Genomic DNA, 25803 nt, shown 5'->3' on the forward strand with positions numbered 1-25803 from the left:
TGCTTCGCAAACATAATTATGCATCAACAGGTGTGGGAAAAGCACAGATGACCAAACTATTGTTAACGCTGTTGTTAGGATTTAATGGCGCGAGGGCTGCAGAGGCCATGTTGCGCCTGTTCATACTAATAATAGGAGTTGATAGAGGCAGTTAATGAAAAGCGATCATCGTAAGTGAATTTGTTTCAAGTAATCGTAGAATTCTGTCAAGTTAGCATTGCCTGCTACGAGTTGGTGTGTGTTAACGGCTCAAGTAAAGTCGTCGCAAGATTTGAAGGCGGAAGTCTGTGTCAATGTGGTATTGAGGGCAGTGTATAATTAATCTTTACTGTACGAAGGGTTTCCGAAAAGTAAGGTAACACAGTTTTTCTCTCGATGATGTTTAATAATACGAAGTTGAAATTACACACCAAGAAATAAGTGAACATGCACTACTTCCCCACAAAGTCTCCAGTTTTATTGATGCACTTGTCCTAACGATGGATCAGTTTTATCAATACCAGTACTAAAGAAATCCGTGCCCACACGCAGTAACCAACATCGCACCGCCTGAAGCATTTCACCACGGAACTTCCTCATCCGTGGTGAAATGCTTTCCTGAAAGGTGTTTTTTCAGAGGGCCGAACAAATGGAAGTCTGAAGGCGCTAAATTTGGACTGTAGGGGGGGATGTGACAGAGTTTCCCAACGATTACGGTGCAACCACTCACGAGTGGTGTGGGCAGTGTGTGTGGAGTTGCGTTGTCGTGCAACAAAATCACGCCGCGTGTCAGGAGTCCTGGTCGTTTGCGTCGAATGTTGGATTTCAGTTTTTCCAACGTTGCACAGTAAAGCTGTACATTGATTGTTCCACCCTTCGGCCCAACAGAACGCCTTGCCGGTCCCAGAACACTGTGGTCATGACTTTTCGGACACGGAGAACAGTTTTGAATTTTTTGCGCACAGGAGATTGTGATTGTTCCTGGAGTCTTGTTTGCTCGCCGGGGTAAAGCGATGAACCCACGTTTCGTCTGCTGTGGCTATGCGAGCGAGAAAATCCTCTCCTTCGTCGCTATATCGCAACAGGTTCTCCAGACATCCCCATGCGTTTTGCTTTGTCCTCATATGACAATTGTCGGGGCATCCAGTGGCAGCCCACCTTTCGAAAGCAAGGACATCGTGAACAGTCGACTTACTCACGTCCACTATTTGTGCAATTTCACTCGCCGGTTTTCAAGAACGATTCCCTTAATGCGCGAAATGTTGTCTTCTGTTTTGCTCGATGAAGGCCTGCCCGCCCAATATCGATCTTCAAATGTCAATACGGCCCGCTTTAAATTCATTGCAAATAAACACACCTGCTTCTTTGTCATCACCTTTTCGCCATATACAGAAACCAGTTCACGGTGAATGTCACTCGACGAAGACCCTTTTGCTTGCAAAAAAGTGAATAACTTCACGAACGCCTGTTTTGGAGCACACTCGCACAGTACCGCAACATTGCACTGGCGGACTTTTTGAACGTTATTAACGGGTCTATCTGTCCACCGCGTTTCATCCCATTCCCTTTCACCATTATTAAGAAAAAGTGTTACCTTACTTTTCGGTGTTACCTTACTTTTTTTTTTTTTTTTTTTTTAGGTCCTAGCCTCTGAAATCTCAGGAAATTAGGTGGCAGGACCTGCCAGAGTGAAACTAAAACTACTGGGTTCCTGGTCTGCCTCCACGGGGCGAAGGTGGGGCAACGTTGGGCCTCAGCAGGGGTCCAGCGGCTAAACGACCAGATGAACAACGGTACACGACATCACACAGATACAAAACCCACACACTTTTAAATCTCTGGCATTTCCCAGTGAACTGGTACACCCACAATGAAAGCAACACGGAGATGGGGGGAACCCCTGGTGCCATCTGACACTAAATACACCTTACACCTTACCTTACTTTTCGGAAGTCCCTCATGCATCGTTATGTGAAACCCCTGGCAGCATGTCAGGGGTTCACATAAGGATGTGTTTCATCGTTAACAATGTGCATAGCAGTGTACATGTTGTGGACGATCTTCCCCTGCAAGCAGAAAGATGTGTCAGATGGGTGCAGCCAATCCGTGTTCTGGCAAGAAAAACTTCACGTAGATTTTTGAAACCTAATTCCACAGTTGTGGCTCATGTTTAATTTGAAATAGTCTGTCTGAGATTGCCATAGTTTCCAGTGATTGTGGCACGCTTATTGGATCAGAAGTTTATAACCTGTTGTTTGTATATAATATTGGCTGGCGGCTTCTATTCTTTCTAAAGTATTTAGCGGCTTTATCAATATTTTCATTTCCAGCGTGTGTGTGTCCTGGAATCCGACAGAATTTCACCGATTGGCATGTGAATCACGCTAAATCAAATCAACTAAGATCGGATTTGTTTCATAACGGGATGGAAGGTGGAGATTTGCATTGTAATGCAGTCACTGCACTCAGTGAGTCTGTATAAATTATGGTCTGTGGAGTAGAAGCATTGATATGATCAAGGGCTAATTTAATTGCGTAGTTTAGCAGTATACACGCTGCATTCTACCGGGAGTGATGAAGGTGAAGAAGGAAAGAGTGCTGCCGCACCTTCACAATCATTTCTGTTTTCGTTGCATCCATTATATAACTGTATGCAATGGAAATTCGATGTTATATCACGTGAAGTTGTTTGATATTCATATATGCTAGGGGTTGCTTCGCCAATTACAAAAATAGTTGCTATTTGGTTTTTAGGAGCATTAGCAACTAAGGCCATATTCCTCCGGGGATATGCGGTGATCATTCCTTGACCTTTCCGTATCCTCCGTATTTGGTGGTCACGGGCTCGAACCCCGGTCTAATTAAGAAGCGTGTGCTACGCACTGCAGCTCCTGCTCACCTGGCTACGGAGGCGACCACAAAAATAGTTACTACAAGATAGTGAGTATGCAGTCCACCGCGGATCTGTGTGAAAAGTTTCTTGGAATACATTATCTAACTGGACATTCCAGTGTTCTAGCAGCCTTATTCCAGCAGGTTTATTTTCTCCAAGTTTATTATTATAGTTCATTTTAACTGCAGGTCAAAGAAATATGGCCACATGGGATGAGTTAGTAAGCTCTTGGAATATGCCACTCAAGAGCAGTCTTTCTAACAGAATCAAATACAGAAGCCGCCTTTTTTCACTTTCTTATTCCAAAGGCGTTTTTCCTTCTGCTTGGAAATTTGCTCATATCCAGCCAATTCCTAAAAAGGGTGACAAATCCTTCCTATCCAATTATCGTCCTATTACAATTACTTATACTCTTTCTAAAGTAATGGAGAAATCAGTTAACTACCAACTCTTAAACTACCTAGAAATCTTCCGTCTGATCAACGATCACCAGTATGGATTCCGTCAGTGTCGATCCACTAGTGATATTCTGGCTTATGTTACCCATCTATGAACAAATTCAATGGAAAAGTTTGGTGAAATACAAGCAGTTGCTCTTGACATCTCAAAGGCTTTCGATCGTGTTTGGCATAAAGGTCTTCTAAACAAGCTTCCATCTTATGGTTTGCCAACTGTTTTTTCAATTGGTTATCCAGTTTTCTCTGATCACTCACTGAGGGTGATGGTAGATGGCTCTCTGTCTTCTAACTTCTCCACTAATGCCAGTGTCCCCCAAGATTCAGTTCTCTTCCTCTTGTATATTAATGACCTTCTTCCATTGACTGGAAATCCTATCCATAGTTTTGCCAATGATAGCATATTGCATTCCACTTTCCATTTTGAGAAACCTTCCCCTGCTCAATCAGCTTCAACATCTCGAATATCCGCTACCAATTCCTTAAATGCCGATCTCCAGTGGGGCAAACACAACTTAGTTGATTTCAATCCTCCTTCTAAAACTCAGTCTTGTCTTATATCTCGCAAAAAGGATTCTTCTGCTATGCTTATCTTTGGTGACACTCCGAGTTCTAGGCAAGTTGATATATCTCTTTTGGGGATTACCCTGGCTTCTAATCTCTCTTGGCACAAGCACATTACAAATATTGCTTCCTCTGCATCTAAAAAACTTGGTTTTCTCTTTCGCTCTCGGCGTTACTTTTCTTCCAAACAGCTGCTCACTCTGCATAAATCGCAAATCCGTCCTGCCATGGAATATTGTTCCCACATCTGGGGTGGTTCCCCCAAAACCTCTCTCAGGCTTCTTGATTCCATTCAGAAGAGGGCAGTTAGGTTAATTAATGACTCCTCTCTAACAGAGTCTCTCCATTCGCTGTCTCATAAACGTACTGTTTCTGCTGCATGCCTCTTCTACAGATACTTCCATGGGCACTGTTCTTCTGAATTGGCTTCTATAATTCCTGCTCTCTCTTTCAAAACAGTCCGAACACGTGCCGCCACCAGCCAACATCCATTTACTGTCCAACTGCAAACCCACAGAACCAACTTTTTATCTTTCTCGTTTATTCATTCAACTGCCGTTTTCTGGAACAACCTTCCTTCCTACGTATTTCCTGAAAATTACAGTCTACAGAAGTTCAAGTCCAATGTCAACAAATATCTTCTTTCGTCTTCTCAACCTCCAACCCAAGCACGGTACTAAGTACTATAGGTTCTAATACCTCTCGTGTTTGGGGTTTTCATAAAAAAAAAAAAAAAAAAAAAAAAAGAGCACTGTAGTCCTGTTGAGATCTAATAAGTGAAGTATAGTGTACCTATCGGCAGCCATGTCATATTATTATTATTATTATTATTATCCGTTTATTTCCATAAGGAAACCACCCCGGGACGGCAAAGTGCCAGGAGGGTGCTAAGTACATATCAGGGTACGAGATACTACGTGCAGTGGGTTACATATACTGAACACGTAGTCTCGTCCCGAAATATTATATACACATTTTATGTTTAATATATACAGTATTTACACATTGATGATTCTGTACATACATTATACAACTGATATATTTACAATTCACTAATAATTCCATCTATAAATTACATATTTACATAACTGTTACAGAAGGCATATTTTTACAGTCAACAAATTATTATTGTTCTAAAAGCAGAAAGTTTCTCTTTTACTCTAAATTCTTTGGTACTTTGCAGCCGATTCATATTTTGGTAAGTCTATACGAATCCTGGAAGATCTCTTTCCGGTATGTTGCATCCTCACACAGTTTTTCGGCATCTATGTGTAGTGAGTTAAATATTTTCGCTGCATTTGATGGGAAGAATCTTTGCAGGCTACTAAGATTGTTCAGGACTGGACGCAGTGGATTATTTACTTCCCCGCAACGTCTAGCAGTGGCACGCGGTTTGACTAGAATATTATCCAGGACTGGAGCATCCACTCTGCCTGTGAGCATTTGTGCGAGAGTGTGTATGTTCCTGTTAATTGTCCGCTGCATCCAGGGTGTGATGTTAAGGTTTGAGTAGAGAATGGCCCTTGAGATAGTAAAAGGGTGGCCAGCAATTCTGTTAAGCCATCGCAAGAACCAGTACTCGATCCCAAGGACGGACTTATAATGTGAATCTGGAGCTGACGACCAGATTTGCGAGGCATACATTGCAATTGGCAGGACACACATTAAAATGTACTTGGTCGCTAGCTGAGGATCCCTAATTCCTACCAGTTCCTGTCTAGTAGCCCATAAAGCGGCGAATATTTTTGTCTTCATATGGGCGAAGTGTTGAGCAAAGGTGAGTCTGTCATCCCACTTAAGACCCAGGTCCAGGTGAGAGTGCACTTTTACCACATTAGACCCGTTCACAGAGATCGAAATGTCATTTTTATTCTGCTTGCAAGTTATGGTCATTTGGGCAGACTTCTGCGCATTAATACGGAGCCCGATGCAATCCAGGTAGCTCTCAAATTCTCTGATTGTGCTATTTGCCATCTGACAAATACCTTCTGCTGATTCATGGTCTTTGGAAGTGATGAAGAATTTTACATCGTCAGCATATGTTATAAAATTGTAGTACCGTGCAAGAAACGGCTCCAGGGCGGCCGCGAAGAGAGTAGCCGAAAGAACTCCCCCTTGTGGCACTCCTCGCGAGATGGTAAAGCAAGATTGTAGCTTTTGGTGCTTAACAATAAGTTTTCTATGTTCTAGCAGGCTGGTTATTATAGTTAACAAATTTCCTCTTACATTAAAATAATTCTTTAAAATCGCAATGAGCGCTGGAATTGAGACGTTGTCGTAGGCTGCGGAGATATCCAAAAAAATAATATCAATTTGCTCCTTCTCATTTAGTGCTCTCTGCACGCGAAAAAGGGTTTCCAGTAAGTTTGTTATTGTTGATCTACCCGAAATAACTGAGTGCAAATGCGGTGGTCTATGGCTGAAGCAGTGTTGATTGATGGTGGGAAGCAGTGCTTTTTCGAATACCTTCTGTAGGGTGCAGCTGACAGAAATTGGTCTGTAATCCTTAGCCAATTTTGGGTGTTTAATCTTTGGTATTGGGGTTAACAATGTAATTTTTCCAGGCTTGCGGGAAAGCTCCTGACCTGATGATTTCCTGATAGATGTGCAGTAATAGATCTATTATAAATGGGCTACTTATCTTAAGGATGAACATTGGAAATTTGTCTGGTCCAACAGTGGCCTTATTGGGCAGATCTTTGATTGCTTTCATTACGCTCTCTTTGGTGATTTGTATTTCACTCAAAGGAGGTCTTGTTGGTTCCTCTATTGCCGAATGGTTTCGCTTGTTTAAATCTTTCAGGAATTCCAAAATTTTGTTACCATTATCAGTGTTCTCAATTTGATTCAGTCCATGCAGGTTACTAAAAGTGTTATTAGCCCATTCCTTGAAAATGCATTCGGTCATATTCTCTGTGCTATTTCTATTGCTAGTAATTCTTTTTGCTCTTTTTAGTTTATTATGAACAACACTGCAGTGTGCCTGTCTTTTTGCTTTGATGAAATGTGCTCTTTCTTTCTTATAACGAATGTGATCGGCAGGATGACCCGTTCTTTGCCATTTTCTATACAGTTTTTGCTTCCTGGGGAAACTTGCTTTCAGTTGTGGGTTAAACCATTCTTTTGTTCTCTCAGATATTTTGATTTCTTTTGCTGCTCCTTCCAATGCTGTTTGGTATAGCTTTTTAGTGATCATTTCTAAAGCTTCGTCTACTGGCTTTTCTTGCAGGTCATTCCAGTTGTAACTAGTCAGGTGACTGAGAATGACCTCTGATTTAATATACTTCATGGAGAAAAGATACTTACTTTGCTTTTCCCAGTTCGTGTGGTTACCCTGCATGTATTTGTGTATCTTCAGTGCTGCTTCTATTTCAATGGGATTGTGGTCCGACTTAAATTTTATGCAGTTTTGCGCTAGCCTTATGTCTAAGGAACTATGATACAACAGGTCAAAGTTGCTGCATTCCCCTTGTCACTGGTGTCGGAAGCTGCGTTAAGTGCAATGCACCCAATGTAGCATCCAGCTCTTTCTTGGCCTCCCTGTGTTTCGGAAAAGGCAAATTAAAATCTCCCGCTATTATTGTGTCGACTGATGGCTTTAGATTTGCAGCAAGCCAAGCATAGAGTTCGTTTCTTGTCTCCTTTGAGTGCTCAGGTGGGAGGTATATGATGCATAACTGTATTTTCACGTGCTCTTTTGAAAAGGTAACGCAAATCCCTTCAAAATTATTTGAATTGGTTTTTCGTTCTCTTATAGGCTGGTATTTATTTTGATAGCAAATTATAACTCCCCCTCCTCGCCTATCTGTTCTTCCGGTTCCCACACATTTAGTTGTATTACTTAAGGATATTCATCTTTTTTGCGTATAACTTGCGTGTTTTTACAAAACTTGTACTGCAATAGTCTTCTGTTCGGATAGGCAATAGCTATTTCTCTATTTTACTGACTGCAATTGGAGTTGTTGTTGGATAGAGTTCATGCGTTGGGACTAGCATGAGATAGTAAAGTCATCAGCATACAGATATGATTCTACAGAGCAGATATCGTGTAAAATTTACAATGTTAATTAAAAAAAATTAAATTTAAAAAAAATATTTAACTTAACCATTCAAAATGATTTTATACTGCAAAGACATTCTTTGCTTATCCAAATAGCCGACATAAGCTTACAAAATGTTGTTTTGTTCTATTCTAAGGGCATTAGAAATACAGTATAATTCCTCTTAAATGAAATGAGGCACATCCAATAAGAAACCCTCGCGGATACCTTAGGGATTCTAGATTAAGAGGCGCCTCCGTAGCCAGGTGGGAAGGAGCAGCAGTGCGTAGCACACGCTTCTTGATTAGACCGGGGTTCGAGCCCGTCACCACCAAATACGGAAAGGTCAGGGAATGACCACCGCATATCCCGGAGCAATATGGCCTTAGTTGCTAATGCTCCTAAAAACCAAACAACAAACAAACAAACAAACATCTAGATTAAGAAACCCTGTTCCACGTTATTAGGTACGCAAAGCAAGCGAAGTTCCCCTCATGTAAGGTGTGGGTAGTAAAACAAGTATTGCTTATTTACACTAATGTTTAAAAAGTAAAGATTTTCACAAAATTAAAAAAAAAAAAAAGTTTCCAAAATTCTTTGGAAATTAAAAACTAACTGATAACAGCCGGTTTCGTTCCTTGATACGTCTACGTCTTAACTTCGTCCAGATAAACGTATTTCCTTTCTGGAAGCGGATACCGTGAATCACGACGCATTGACCCTAACTCTTGAATTTAATTTTTTTCATTCATTCATTTCTTAATTAATTACACAGTCTCAAGTCTCAAGATTATGTACATCAAAGTATGTATACGATTCATATACAAGATATATTTACATACAATTAGATGCTCTGTACATATCATTAAACACTCTGTATGTTTAATGAGGATGGCTCCCAGGCATAAGCCCAACTCTACCTCGAAAAACTTGTGAATGTCTATAGTCTTTACAAAGCAGGTCTGGAAAAATATGTTGAATTACCTGGGTTTGGTTTTACGGTAGCGCAATTCGAACATGAAATCCCGCACCCACCGGAGGTAGTGCAATACCTGTGGGTGCCAGCAATCCCGCTACGCGCATACCAGGGAGCCATGAAAGCTATTAAAAATAACAAGAGGTGCACAGAGGATGTCCGCAGGGGTCGGTGCTGGGGCCGCTCTGTGGACAATGGTCCTCGATGAATTCCTGACGACGGACCTGGGTTCTGTGGCAGCGCACGCCTTCGCGGACAACTTGACACTGACGGTAGAGGCGGACTCCAGGGCCCAATTGGGGACGCTGGCAAATCAGGCAAATGGGCACCAAAGAACCAGCTGAAAATATCGTCAGACAAGACCTCATCGATCCTCCTAAAGGAGACTCTACAACTGCGACGACCCCCGCAAATTAAAATCAACAATGTAACCATCAAATCTGTAAGCCAACTGAAGTATCTGGGCGTTATCCTACATAAAAACCTGACGTTCCAGCCGCATCTGAAATACATAAGAAAAATCAGAGGATACTCAAGACTGGTAACCAGAATCACAAGGAAAGATTGGGGACTCAAGAAAAAAAACACTGATGTTTTACTATAAAACAACCTTCCTGCCAGCAATCACCTATGCAGCAGCGGCGTGGTATCCAAAAACGACACTGATAACTGATAGTCAACAAAAAGAACACTAGAAATGACCCAAAGGACCATACTGCTATCAACAACGCGCGCTTGCAGCAAGTACCTGGAGAGGGAGCTCTCCCGGTACTTGCTGGAGAGCTCCCTCTGGACCTGGAGGCTGTTCGGGCGGGGCTACTGTTTTTTCTGGACAGGGGAGTGGCCGCTACCCACCAAGGATACACGACTGACCCGGCGGGCAACCTAAAAAACGAAAAAAAAAAATTAGGCTACAGACCCACCTCCTAGATCTTTGGCAGAGAAGGTGGACAGAGACTACAAAAGGCGAAGAAACAAAAAGACTTCTACCAGACCTTAGGAAAATATATCCAAAGCAGGTACTTCCCAGGGTACCTTATGACAATACTATTAACCGGACACGGACCCTAGAAGGAGAAGCTGTTTGGCTTCGGACTCGTTGAGGACCCCAACTGCATATGTGGGGAAAGCGAAAGCTGGAGCCACATAGTCTATGATTGTCAACACTATGAAGACCTCAGAGGGCTACTAATAACAAGGTTGAGATGCCTCCCAAAAGGACTGGAGCACCCCTTCCGGGACACTGAGGATGAATATAGGGCGATCTCCCAGTATGCGCAAGACCTATTCACCAGGAGAAAAACACTAATGGCTATCTACAGCAACGTACAGAGATTGACAAAAATCGCCGCCAAATGTGACAGGAAACTGAAACCCGCAGGGGACCAGTACTTGGACAAGAAGAGTGCTGATCACACGGAAAAGAAAAGCAAGGACGGGGCTCGCCCCATGTGTGACATAACAGAACAGAACGCAGCAGAGAACAGACTAAACACAGCACAGCTGCAAACAGCCTGATGGCGATCTGAAGAGGGCACCCTAGCCCTCTTCACCTATTATTCCCACTTCCTTGGGGGGGGACGTTTTATGTTCCCTCTCCTCCACCTCCAAACTTCTACTCTGGTGGAGCATGGGCATGCCCCAATGAAAACTGGGGCCATCTACTCTATTGGCCCCATATTTCTGTCTTCCCCCCAATCTTCGGTCTCCCTTCCCACTCTACCTTCATCATAGCGAAAGCCCCACACATCAAAAACTTAATGATAAAATTACCTTACGCCCAGAACTCGGCCTAGCAAACCAAAGCGATATTATCCCTACGATAGTGCAGATTTTTTATTTATTTATTTTCTTTATTTATTTTTAAAAAAATTTGAATTTCATTTTAATTTATTTATTTTATTTTAAGGTCCTAGACGCCGAAATCCCAGGAAATTAAGCGGCAGGACCTGCCAGAGTGAATCTACAGCTACTGGGTTCCTGGTCTGCTTCCACGGGGCGTAAGTGGGACAACGTTGAGCCTCAATAGGGGTCCAACGGTTAAATGACCAGATGAACATGGTACAGAACAATACACATGAACAATTACCACACACTTAAATCTCTGGCATTTCCCAGTGAACTGGTTCACCACAATGAAAGCAACGCGGAGATGGGGGAAACCCCTTGTGCCGTATGACAATACACACATTTACACCAGGGAGCCAGCAGGAAAAAAAAAAAAAAAAAACTAATAATCAAGAGTGTGGATGGCACAACCACAAACTTCAAAAATCACAGTTCAACTGAATATCTCCTCATTTTCTGTCCCACAAGCACTGGAACCTCAAAACCCAATAAAGATACTGTCCAGCAAATATCCAACTGTCCGCCATCAAGTCAAATAAAATTATTATATTAGGGCCACCCATTATTTCTAATATATATCCATATATGTATTTTGTTTGTAAATTGCGTATGTTCTATGGTCGATTTGTCTGTTTTGCTGGACGAAAAACCCGTTTCTGGGGGTAAACCTTGATATCTACGCCTGAGACCGATTAATTCAGTCACGGAGTGAAAAAAGCCCATTAAAGCTTCTCGCGTCATAGTCGGGATTCGAACCCGGCCCTTTTCCACCAGGTGTGGGGGAGGACGGTGACGATAACATTGTGCTACTGCGCAGACTCTTGAATTTGTTCAGTTCGATTTTATCCTTCCCCTTACTATCTGCTGAAGGAATTGGGCGAATGAAATATTCGTGCGTATTTGCGTGAGCATCTTGTCCGCTGATTTCTCACGAACAATGTGGGTACACAAATCGAAATGATTACAACGGTAGGTCCAAGAAAACAATAAAGAAAAGCTTTTTACTTATTTATGTCCCGGTTTTCTGAAAGCGATTTTTCCTTTAGAGCCGCGCGGATTGCAAACAGTTTCAAAATCGAATAAACCCTTTCGTGACAAAGTAAGAAACCGTTTACTCGATACAACAGGTAGACAAGAGGAACGTCGTCCCCGACAGTGTGTGCACCACAGTCCTTCAAGAGTGTGTTGATTATGGCGGACAAAGACAGACAATTTAACTGCATTTCTCGCTTACGAAAGGACGTAGTGATTCCTGTGGAGTTTCTGCCGGACAATCCAGAAACGAGTGGGAAGATACAGTCGGATTTACGATGGCAGCAAACCTTTCGAGCTCTTCTGATTTCATTGCGGTTTTTCGGATTTAATATAAAGAAGAAAGGGGAACCTAAGATGTGGGTGGAAAAATTCCTGTTTCCTCTCTGGTTGGGTTTTCTAATTATCATTCTACATTATTGGGGAATTGCACATCTCGTCGCCTTGACAATGCCCACAAAACCGCAAAAGAATGGAAACGGAATCCTCGTTCTTTGGGTTGGCATACTGACTTTTGACATCTTACTGTACCGTCGAAACAATATCGCAGAGATTTTGGAAATGTTTATGGTTCAACCCTTTCGCTTCAATAGAGCCGAGAGGGATTCTCTCCGGAGGTTCATTATGGTGTCGTGCATCTTGTGCTGGCTGTATGTAGCGAGCTATTCTCTCGTGTACATCTTCTTCCCCATCTACAACGATCCCATCATCTACTTCAAGTCTCTCTATTTCACCGATGTGTCGGATTATCCGGTAGACACAATACAAATACTGGTTAGGATAGATGAATTCCTCCGCTGCTATGCCGTTCAGGGTGCAATGACTTTCACTGTCGTTCTGTACCTTTCCCTGTGCCGGGGAGCGGCCAAATGGTTCGAGAAATTTAGGAATCACATACAAGTGGTGAACAGCAGGACAGCGATTCCGAATCGAAGTACCATCGCAGAACTACGAAAAACTTACGACAAGCTCGCAGCCCGCGTACGGGCGATTGACGACACGTTTGCTCCAGTTGTGCTATTGTGGTATCTGCTGATCGTAGTGGCTCTTTGCATCCGCGCCATCATGATCATCAGAGGGGACGTCTCCCTTAAGAGGGGAGTCGTGGTACTCGCCGAAATCCTCTTCGGGCTAGGCCGATCGCAAGTGATTCTGTTCGGAGTGTCGTACGTAGGCGACCAAGTGGCCCGACAAGCCGAGATGGCAGTATACTCCTCCGAGATATTTGTGTCGGGAAAATCGAGGGAAGCGGTGGCATGCTGCGTATACGAGGAGATCAATCTCCTACAAAACAAGCTCGTGACCAACAATGTAGCTATGACGGCAGGAAAGTTCCTGAGGGTCTCTCGAGAATTATTCGTGAGCTGCATCGGTGCCATGACGACGTACACTGTAATCTGCATCCAGATGGATCGCAAGGCGATGAACAAGATCCAGGAACAATAGCTTCGCACCGGGAAGTACTCCTCCGTAATTCAACACCTTACTTTTATCCCACAGGTGAAGTTAATTTATTAACGTCGTAAGTTGCTGTTCTGGATGAAGAAATATTTTTCGTGTGCACAGCAAGATAACTCTTCAGTTATTAATTATAGAAACACTTTCCTTCCACTCCAATCTTCGTGAATTTTGTACCAGATTCTCAGCAAAAAGTTTCTGTCAAGGGACAATCTTATCCACGTGCACTTTAGAAATGCCCAAATCACTTGCATCGTTTTGATTTTCCACAATTAGGGAAAGTGCCGTTGATACAACCCAGTCTGTTGCTCTACTGGACACATTTGTGGCGTTTAGTTCTTCTGAGATCACGAAAGATTAATTATCTTGTGGTAACGTGGCATTCAGCATTCACGACTTTTTTTTTTTTTTTTTTTTTGTTAATTTACGCGAAGAACTGGGTGAGTCCGAATCACATTGTAAGACTGAATTATAAAATAAGTTGTTATTGGAATTCAAAATAGAAAGTGATAAAAAAAAACACATAATTTACAGATAGGGAACTTGAGTGAAAACTTTTTCTGTAATATTTAGTGCATGTACAGATTGTAAAGTATTTCATTGGCATTCAACAAAATTCTGTGACTTAAATGGACAATTACAAAAATTGTGACAACTTTCCAACTAAAGAAAACTGCAGGAGAGTATTTTCATTCGCAAGATAAGCCCTGATATAAATTCATTAAATATACACTGGTACTCAAAAGATAAAGAACAAATCCAAAATGGCGAATATAATTTTAAATGGAAATGAAAATAGAACCGAATACTAGTAATTTAAAAATCAAAGTGTTTAATGCGAAGGCGCCTCTTAAGATATCCAAATCTCTTTTTTTCTTTATCTGAGCACCGACAATTTTAACAAAAAAATTGTTACCCACTATTCCATAAAAAAATTAAATAAAATAAACTCCCTTGCTTGTTCCAAAACACACAGGCCATGATGTTCTGAGATTGTTCTTTTTTCAATGGACGTTTTTAAAAGGGATGTCGTAGTGAAACACTCATCTTATCTGTTGTTATTATATCTCACGCCTTTAAAAGTTGCCTGGACTGACGTGGATGCGCGCAAGAAAATCCAGTTACTTGTAAGACAAATTAAAATAAAGAATGTCTGCCTTTTCTTACTCAGCTCTACAAAAAATAACATATTTATGACGACTGTTTACTTGTTTTTAAACAAAATACTAAATTAGAAGACAGCAGCAATCCTTAAAGAGATAAGGATTAAATATCACAGTTAAGTGATATTTAATCAAGGATTAAATACCTCAATTAAATATCGCAGGTTTGAAAAAACGACTGCCCGAAAAACTCAAACTATAGATGCAAGTAATTTATTTTTAATTAATAAAGATAACTGCGCTCAGTGACTTTATAAAGACACTAACTCAAATGCATTGTTTAATTAAAAAAGATCTCTGAATTATTCGTTTTCATTCTAAGGAAACTTCCTAACTTAATGGTTCCCACCATACAAGTCTATGCTTTACACTAAGAATCTGAAGCAATCAATGTCTATACACTGATTGCTTTTACATGTTACGGCATTTCTATCGATTTTAGCAGTACGCTAAAACATGAGCGTTGCCAAGAAACGATGATCGTTATTAAAAGTCTAGTCATTTAAAACTATGATTTCTACAATATATGGTGTTTATCTTTTAGACCTTGGTCCTTAGTCTTCAAGATAAGGGAAAGGAATTCTTCACATATATAAATGCCAAGAAGAGCAGGACAAACCAGATCGGACCTTTACTTAAGGGAAAGGGGATAGTATTAAATACACCAGCTGCCGTTGCAGATGAACTCAGTTATTTTGCATCGATATTTACAAATGAAAAACCTTTTGTGGCAATGGGAAATTGTGGGAGTGAAGTTAAAAAATATATAATTAATGATATTGAAATTTCACAAGATTATTTAATGAAAAAAAACTTTCGAGCCTACAGACCAGTAAGGCTCCTGGAGTTGATGGAATATACCCTATAATCCTAAGGGAGATGGCAAGTGAGTGCATTGAACCCATTTAGGCTAATTATGCAAGCATCACTAGACTCTGGGGAGATTCCCTTGGATAGGAAAAGTGCCAATGTATCTCCCATACATATGGGTGGCTCTAAGAGTGAAGTGGGAAATTATCGACCTGTCAGTCTGACTTCAGTGGGAGGGAAAATCATGGAGGCAATGATTAAGGGTGGAATTCAGGATCATTTGGATCTAATTGAAATTCTCAAGGATACTCAGCATGATTTTGTAAAGGGAAAATTATGTTTAACAAATGTGGTTCGCTATTTTGAAAGGGTCCCTAGCGAGCTGGATTTGGGGAATAATTTCGATTTCAGCAAAGCTTTTGACTCAGTCCCACATGAGCGGTTGCTTTATAAGCTGGAACAGGTTGGAATCACTGGGAAAATCCTTAGATAGATAGCAGGATGGCTTCAGGGCAGGAGGCAGAGGGTTCTGATAAATGGCTATTCCTCAGATTGGGTTGATGTAAGAAGTGGGGTTCCCCAAAGATCAGTATTAGGACCACTTGTTTTTAATTTTCATAAACGACATCGATGAAGGGATAGAGGGCGTGATGTCTAAATTTGCAGATGATGTTAAAATTGGTAGAGTAGTTAATGATCACTGTCAAGCTGAGCTTCTTCAGAGAGACCTAGATAGACTTCAGGAATGGTCAGAAAAATGGCAGCTATGCTTTAATCCAATAAAATGTAAGGTATTACACCTGAGAAACAGTAATCCCAAAATAACTTATTCACTTGGTGGAGTTCAACTAAACCCAGTACTGGAGGAAAGGGACTTGGGTATTACGATACGGTCAGACATGAAATTCTCTGAGCATTGCAAACAGATTGCAAGGAAGACCCATGGTGTCCTATCAATGATCTATCGAACTTTTGCAAGTAGAGATAGGGACGTGATAATCCCATTATACAAGGCTTTTGTTAGACCACATTTGGAATATTGAGTTCAAGTATGGAGACCGCACCTAAAGAAAGAAATCGAGCTTCTTGAAAGGGTGCAAAGACGGGTAACTCGCCTGGTGAGACGGCAAAAGGGCGTCCTTATGAAGAAACACTTCGAATATGTGGGTTGCAGAGTTTGGAAATCAGTCACCTTAGAGGAGATTTGATTGAGGTGTTTAAGGCGCTGAGAGGTATCAGTAAAATGAATGAGGACGAAATTTTCAAGATTATAAATGATGCTAGAACTAGGGGACATAAATTCAAGTTACGGGGGGAGATGTTTAGATTGGACTGCAGGAAGTTTTATTTTAGCCAGCGAGTTATAAATTACTGGAATAAGTTGCCTACATGGGTGGTAGAGGCTGACAGTTTGGGGAAATTCAAAAGGTCACCTGGATAGTACCTTCGGGTGAGGGAAGCGCATAGGATGATAGGTTTAATTTCCTTTTCTTTTATTAATTATTATTATTTATTTATCATTGTTTTATTCGTTTTTTTTGGCTGGTGCAGCATAAGCCATAGGCTTTCTTGCACCATGCGGCCATTACTAATAATTCCAGTGATGGACCAATTTATCATTTTCCAAGTGCTTTAAAACGCTTGCGAGTCCATTAATTTTAGAAGAAATCTTGCTGTCAGTAATCTTCAAATGGTTTAACTTTATTGAAACTCTGATTTTTATTTATAAAAATCATCTTTCCTTGCGCTGGAAAACACTACAGTACTCTTTTCAGCGAAACAGTCATCTAATCAAAGTTCACTGTAATCCTGATTCAAATAACCCGTTGATCTTTGCCTGCTGAAGTATCAGTGATTAATATTGAATTAATCCCTTATTTAAACTTTTTCTAATCGTAATAATAATATTTATATATACTTTACTGATTCTTTAAAATCCTTTTAAAAACTCTTCCAGTAAAGAAAAATTAGCGATCTCCTAAGAATTGCACATTATTCCACTAACAGTTCATATCCTTCACTTTATTTACTACCAAGCACATCACGCTCAGACACAGTGTCTGAGCGTGATGTGCTTGGTAGTAAATAAAGTGAAGTAGATAGATGTGCTACTAGCAACGATACGGTGGTTTGTTATTTGTCTGTTATTTGGTTTTTAGGAGCATTAGCAACTAAGGCCATATTGCTCCGGGGATATGCGACGGTCGTTCCCTGACCTTTTCGCATCCTCCGTATTTTGGTGTTCACGGGCTCGAACCCCGGTCTAATCAAGAAGCGTGTGCTACGCACTGTTGCTCCTGCCCACCTGGCTACGGAGGCGCCAACGATACGGTGGTAAAAGTTGAAAACTTGTCTAATCACTGGATGTAGAATACCAAAAATAACGATTCATTTGATTAGTCACATTGGGTTCAAGGCGAAGCATGAGTTTAAGTAAACTCAAGTAACATGATTGTTTTCAAACAAACGTTAGTTTAAGTATATCTATCACTATTTGTAAATAATTTTCTTTTTGAAAAAAGAAAATTTCAGAAAGGTAATATAAAAAACGATTTTCCACTTAGTACAATTAAAATCACCAAGAAGGCCTCGGCAAATCTCTTCCGGATGATTTTTAATTCTTCTTGTCAATAGCTGCGGTAAACAAGCGACCTTATATCCTTCTGAGACCACGCGCTTTCAAAAAACTCATTGGAATTCCTTTGAACAACTGAATTCATTCATTAGCCGATAACGTTATTACGAACAAAACATCTTCCTGGATGTTGGAGATTTCTTTGGAAAGTTAACTAAACTTTCCGTTTACACGTTCTTGAAACATTTCATTCACCTTCTGACATTACATATCGTTTCTTATTCGTAAGACTTCCTTATCTGCTCACGAATATTCAGAAGTTGCTTAATACTGCCCGAAAAAGTACACACCTAACGGTTGAAATATATTTGGTTGTTTTTGGCGGAATGATACTGTACACATATTTTTACCTAGTACAGCTCCTTTAATCCAGCTATAATCTTTCTAACCCGACTTTTGGATTTGATTAAAGAGAGAAATCTTTTGTTGGCTAAAATCAACCAACAGAAGAATTTTCCTTTCCGGCAAATTCAAAGATCAAATATTGGCCTAGGTGTAGAGAATAACATTATAAACGTTTATTACTGATCAGATCAACTTGTTTCTTTTGTATCACATGTTATTAGAAGTCACGTTGATAAGCAACGAATGCCAATCATTACCCAACCATCATCATGTCTTTAATAGTGTTTAAAAGGACACTATGCTGTAATGACTTTAATGGAAGATTATCCAACCATACTCGATGGACTCCCCGTTACGGTTTTATTCAAAAAAAATGTGCATTGTTCAATATATTATTATACTCTGTACATTATAGCGATAAATGAAGTGAACTGATGAACCGTTAGATGGCTGCATTGTCTTGTACTGTCTACAGTACTTAACTTTAAGTTTTAATTAGCATCACAACTGAATTCAAAATTTATATCAAGGTATTTTAGAGCAGACGCAGTTTAATGAATGAATGAATCGCTTTGTACTAATTATTAACGAGTTGAGCTCTAGAGAAAACTTCAGTCCCCAACGTAAAACAGCAATAAAGATAAACAGCAAAATTGCAATTAGATCCGTTGATTGCACTCTGTTTTTATAAGAAGACAGTGAATTGATTGGATGACATAGTGATATGCTATAGACCAGAACTGTACATAATAATTTGGTATTAAATCCAAACTCATTTTGCTGCGATGCAAACCTTCTGAAAAGGGCATTGAAGATAAGAGATATCAAATCTTTTCATGAGATATTCTATCCAAAAGCAGCTTAGCCACGAACCCGTTTCACGAGCAAGAGTCTATAGCAGCGCCAATCGGTGTCAGAACGTTGAGTTGCATTTCTTGTATTTTTTTTTTTTTCTTTTGGTTTCCATGTTTTGTTGTGGTTGAGATAAGAAATTTCTTTATAAAAATCAAACGACATATTTAGTTTTTCAAACAGAAAAAAAATTAATATCCATCTAACAACGAGCTAAATATATATTATTGTTTGTTGGTTGATTTTTGTTGACACAAATAATTTAACTGGATATTCTTTAAGCTTTAATGAAAACAATTCCAGTTTTATAGGTTTTTAATTATATTTGCCATATACCGAGGCGTATTTAGAGGATTTCTATAAAAAAAGTAAGTTTGTAATTTAGCTAAATTCCTGTCAGTAATTTAGTTTCTCCTCACATTTAGATTTTCCCAACGCAAACAAAATTTGCCCTTTTTGTTGATACTACGCTGGGCGCCAGGGGTGAAAACTAACAAAAACTAGAAAAAAAGCAAAAACTTAAAATAAATGACTAAATTGTATTTGTTTATTTACTATTGTATCTTACAACATTAAATATTTATAAACATAAAAGCACAATGAGAAACTTTGGTTTCGTCGATTCTGAACTGTAATCAAATTATATCATCTTTTAGATCATTTTAATTGTCTGTTTTGGTGATATTAATCCGATTATTGCAATAAAAAGTAAAAATAATTTGCTCATTTCATTTCTCTGTGAAGGGTTTTTCCCCCTTTCAAAGTTTTCTGCAACCAGAATTTTTCATAAGACATTTGTAGAAAATGAACCAAAAACAACTGTACCATAGGCAATGTCCACGGATGATACCGGATTTCCTCCATTACCAATATAATTTGACATAAGTAGATACAGCGTACTGTTAACTTTGTGATGGTGCATTTTATTTGATTCAAACAGCTTTTCAACGACCTAATTATTGCAACTGCACTGCTGGAGAAAATTAACAGAACAAAATAAATATTTTTCGTGAATATTTTATTGTGAACAGTATTGCCGAAAACAAATATTTGATATAATATGCATCCTGGCATGCAAATTACAAGTATCCAATAGAAATCGATCTACCACCTTAGAGTCGCACATTATGCAAATTATTCATGCCTATAAAAACAAGGGCTGCGACCACATCACTTCATTCCTGATTTTTCGCTTCCTCCGTTGAATAGCCACATCTCCAGTACTCAGGATAGCAAGTCATCGTCTTTTAGATGATTCTTTGAGGAAGCTGACCCTTGAAGCCGGGAAATCGCAGGCGGAGTTGACACGTTGGCTTAATGTGTCACGCAGTCTCGTCTTGGCACTATGGAAGCAGTTAGCAGTACAGGGATGCCAGGAATACATATATCTGGTTTTCAAAGGCCACCACAGCAGTTAACAATAGGAAGCTTGACTCGATTCAGCGTGCCATCCTGCTCACCATCATCCGGGTCTGCTGCACAGTCAACACATGCCTTGCAAGTGTTGGCCGGCGTGCTACCTCTAGATCTAGAAATAATAAAATGTGGTTTGCTTTACATGCTTTCCAAAGGTAAAGCCATCTCCTGTCTGGATTTTACCACCGACCCCTCAAATAACATCAAGGCCGAGAAGAAGCGCCTCACTGCATACTTGCAGCAGGTCTGGCAGTCTAGGTGGACACAGTCTACAAAAGGAGAAGTCACCAGAAAATTCATTCCTACAATAGCAACAGTATATCCAAAATCTCACACATGGTTCTCCCCTGGCCTATACGTCACTTTTTTGTTAACTGGCCATAGATCTATCAGAGGAAAGCTCACTGCACTCGGGATCACCGAAAACCCACAATGTCTCTGTGGTTCCCTCGAAAGTTGGGACCACCTGATGTACGAGTGCGAAATATATGAAGATTTGAGATGCCTCCTCCTGACTAGGATACGTTACCTTCCTAAAAACCAAGAACAGCACATCCTCGAAAAAGAAGAAGATTATGTCGCCTTTACGCGATACGCACAAGACTTGATCGCACGACGGAAGACCCTACCATGGATATAGTCACTATTCCGATCATCATCAAAACCAAGAGAAGACAACCACCTATATTTTGGGAATCAATGCAGAGGCCTACAAGCAAATGAGACTACACCACCACCAAATCTGAGAAGATCCAGTATAGGACAACCACAGCTGCATTCCTATTTATATCCCTACTGACTTAGACACAGATCACCGGATGACATCATCACTGAAATTGACATCACGACCGGACCTTAATGAGAAGAGCAAGAACATTGTGCCAAATGGCGATCACGCTTGTGCTCTCTTGCACGGCAACTTTTGTCTCACTTCCGTCCCTTACTTTCGCCTGATGGATGTATTCCATTGTACCTGGGGGATGCCTTCTTCTTCATCCCCCATATTTCTACCTGTTCTCCCCCCTTTTCTTGACTCTAAAGCCCACCCGCTCTCTCTCTCTCTCTTTTTTTTTTTTTTTTTTTTTTTTTTTTACAATGATCTGTGTCAGGAAGCTTAGGCGACCCTGCAGAGAATAGCCAGCGAATAATGGGCAGCCTGGCTACCTCCTAGCGGTGTGTGCGGGCAACGTGGGGTTCCACCAGGGCCCTGCGGCTAAATGCCAGGACACCCAACAGAACCCAACACAAAACTACGTATTCAACACAGAACACTTTTCTGGCATTTACAGTAGTTCTGTATTTCTTTACAGTGTACATATAGTGCAGATGTGGGAAACCAAAGGGGGCGCCTGACCCTAATACTATGCGCACTATATACCGCGATGATCAGGCTGCGGAAGAAGCTGTCCTGGGAGCATTTGATGTCTACTGTAGGCAACTAGGGCCCATGGAGCATAATATATCGCATAACCATGAACAAACTGCCCAGAGGGGAGGTGACATTCTCCACAATCACCCTGCAAGGCACTATGACAAAAAATTGGCAAGATTCAATCAACAACATTCTAAATACCACCTTCAAACCACTAAACGGAAATGATACTCCTGAAAAACAACTACTTTGTCTGGCCAACGAAGCTTACCAAACCAACCCGAATCGAAGAGCCATTCACTCACCATGAATTAGAAACAGCCATAAGCAAATTAAAAAGCAAAAGAACTCCAGGTCTGGACATGCTGGAGCCGGAAATAGTAAAGAAAGTTGCCGAATATACCCCTGACCTCCTCCTAGACCTCTACAGTGACTGCCTCAGCTCTGATTGGTTCCATTCAGACTGGAAGGTAGCCAGCGTGAAACTTATACTTAAAAACCCATCCAAACAGCCACAGATATCAGAATCATATCGACCAATAACCCTACTTTCGGTGCTAAGCAAATACTTTGCTACACCACAGCAAATTTAACTGCAAACAACCAATTCGGCTTTAAACCAGGAAGATCTACCCTTGACGCTCTAGAGCGTATCCTGGACTTCGCAGATAGTTGTGACCTAAAATATTTCCTCCTCATCTCGATTGATTTTGCGGGGGCGTTCGATGCTCTATGGTAGCCGCGTCCTTGCAAGACTCAGAGCAGCCCAATTACCAATGAATCTCTATGGCTGTATGCGGAGCTACTTAAGTAACAGAAGGATCTTAGTAGATGCTCCCTACTGTAGGGTGGAGCGACGGGTCTGTCGGGGATGCTCCCAGGGCTCGGTACTGGGCCCTCTCCTATGGAACTGTGTACTTGACGAGTTCCTCTGCAAGGATCTAGGGAACGTCAAATCACTGGCGTTTGCTGATGATCTCTCCTTGGTACTGGCCGCTAACTCTAGGGCTCAGATGGAAATCACCGCAAATGAAGCACTAACCACCCTTCCAGACTGGGCGGAGGGATATCACCTGACCATTTTGTCAACCGAGACGAAATCCATACTCCTAAAATGCTTCCTGACCCCAACCAGACCGCCCCAAATTAGAATTAATGATAGAACCGTTAAGCTTGTCACTGAACTTAAATACCTTGGAATTATACTAGACAGAAACCGATCGTTTATCCCCCCCACCTCAACTATATACAGACAAAGATTAAAAATTACGTAGCCATGCTTGCCAGGGTCACCGAGACTGGGGGGCTGAAGAGGCGCACCCTCGCGCTCCTCTACAAGGCAGCCATCATCCCAGCAATTACATATGCCTCCGGTGCCTGGTATCAAAAGGCCTGAACAGTGGTCGTCAACGATTGAACATAATACACAGAAACTAACCATCCTCCTAACCATCACCCGAGCATGCAATACAGTATCGACACATGCACTGCAAGTTATCACGGGAACCTGACCTCTCGATTCGGAAGTAATCGGCACAGGAATGCAGCAGAAACTCAGGCGTGGAAAAGCCACAACGTATCTAGACCATACCACAGATCCCATAAATAACAGGAAACATACCTACAAACAATCTGGCAGCAACGTTGGACTGACTCAACCAAAGGCGAAATAACTCGAAAGTTTCTACCTAATCTCCAACAGGTCTACCCACAATATCCGCAATGTTTCAACCCCGGACTCTACACTACTTACCGCCTCACAGAACACTGAGCGATCCGCAACAAACTGAACCTCCTTGGCATCACAGATAATCCCATGTGCGCGTGTGGCTCCCTGGAGACATGGGACCACATAATGCATGAACGTGAGCACTATGAAGATCTATGGACACCTGATCACACAGATACAATTCAACCCCAAAAACCAGGAGAATTATCTACTGGAGAATGAAGCAAATTACAAGCTATTCTCTAAACTTGCCCAGAGCCTCTACGGCAGACGGCAAACCCTCCTGCCACGTGCAAACCCTGAGCAACCAGAACCAACATAGCTCACTGCTTGTACGACCACACCAAACCGTACTGACCTGCGGAATAACCAGCACAACAAAAACAGGAGTCTCGAATCCCTATTTCCCCATTGTGACTGAATTCAAACATCCCGACTTTCACTCCCGGACAGGCCATAGGGCCCACGGAGAAACCACGACTACAAAAGACAAGTCCAACCTATAGCGTGCAAATGACTCTACACACCCAGGATGGGACCAAAGCACAGAAATAAACATGTCAAGGCCGCCACTATGACGAGAACACATCCCACAAACAGTGATCGTAGGGATGTGACTCTTAACCCACAGCTGGGGCGTTGCCCAATCTATAAAGACTAACGACAAAGAAGCTGTCGCCCTGCAGAGACACCAAATGGACACGATTGGACCTTCAACCCTGATGAAAATCCTTCCCAACTGACACACGGACGGGACTCAGTCCCATGAGTGACTCCCGCCAAAAGATGAAGAAGAACCTGCACAGTCATAGTAGGGACCTGTCAAGAAAGCCTGAAAGAATTCCATTAGCCCTGGATGGTAGGCCACTGATGATAAACGACCACTTCGCAGCCACAGGCGATCTGGGTCAGCTCCCTTGCCTGGTCCACTGTTCCTCCCCTTCCCCAGTGGGGTGAGGGGGAGACGGCTTGCCGTCTCCTGCAACTCCCACCACCATTCTCTTCTTTCTGGTGGGGCATGCCCATGCCCCACTGCAAGCTGGAGCTACCTTCCCTATCGGCTTCTTATTTCTGATTATATCCCCCCAATCTTCAGACTCCCTCCCCCTCCACTCTAACTATACACAAGCGAAAGTCCCACACAATCCAAATTTAACCATCAAAACATTCTAGCGCCTTCACCACACGAACTAACCTATACCAATTGATGTGTATGCATTTTTTGCATGTATATATATGTGCACACTTTTTTTTTTAGGTCCTAGCCACTGAAATCTCAGGAAATTAGGTGGCAGTACCTGCCAGAGTAAATAATTATAATACTGGTATACCTGGTCTGCCTCCACGGGGCGCAGGGGCAACGTTGGGCTTCAGTAGGGGTCCAGCAGCTAAATGACCAGATGAACAACGGTACACGACACTACACTACACATACAATATCCATACACTTAAATCTCTGGCATTTCCAGCATACTGGCACACCCATCACAATGTAAACAACGCAGAGATGGGGGAAAACCCCTGGTGCCGTATGACCCTAAATACACTTTATGGAAGCAGTTTCGGGAGACAGGAACCATTACAACAAGAGGGGAATCAGGTCGCCCGAGGGCTACATCAACCAGAACAGACCAAAATCTGGTTCTAACAGCAAGACGGAGGAACCCTGCAATGTCTTGTCATCAACTGTCTCTTGAGATTGATGCAGCCACAGGAGAAAACATTTCCAACCGGACTGTGTTAAGAAGGCTCAATTCAAGTGGACTCTACGCAAGGAAGCCAGTAGTTTATATTCCATTAACTTAAACCACCGCAGAGCTCGTCAAAACTGGTACTATGAACATATCATTTGGAGACCTGACAAATGGGATACAGTTCTGTTCTCTGATGGGTCCTGTTCACCCTACGAACAGATTCCAGACGCTATTTCATCTGCAGACAACGAGGAGGAATGCGGTACCATTCCTCTAACATTACAGAAAATGATACTTACTCTGGAGGCGGTATTCTGATGTGGGGCGAAATAATGATCAATGGCCGCAACCCCTCATGTTTTTTATAGGGTTACTATAACTGCTCAGAGGTACTGAGAACAGATCCTGGAACCCTATGTGCGACTTTTTAGTTAGTGCGGTTGGCCCAGATTTTCTTTTCGTGCACGACAACGCCACTGTACAGAGAGCTTGGTGGAGGATTATCTTAAAACTGAAGATGTAGACAAGTATAGTATCTTATG

General features: G+C 41.5%; 1 protein-coding gene across 1 annotated transcript in view; it reads left to right on the forward strand.

Annotated features, from left to right (window-relative positions):
* Window positions 1–11944, forward strand: part of LOC150079279 (uncharacterized) — a 57669-nt gene extending 45725 nt beyond the window's left edge. The window contains exon 3 of the mRNA XM_090383019.1: window positions 11802–11944. Within this exon, the coding sequence (XP_090239145.1) occupies window positions 11802–11944 (143 nt within the window). The remainder of the gene's footprint in view (window positions 1–11801) is intronic.
* Window positions 11945–25803: the final 13859 nt, after the last annotated feature.

Source organism: Mastigoproctus giganteus, chromosome 10 (assembly GCF_048544385.1).
Source record: "Mastigoproctus giganteus isolate SK-2022 chromosome 10, ASM4854438v1, whole genome shotgun sequence".
NCBI lineage: Eukaryota > Metazoa > Arthropoda > Arachnida > Uropygi > Thelyphonidae > Mastigoproctus > Mastigoproctus giganteus.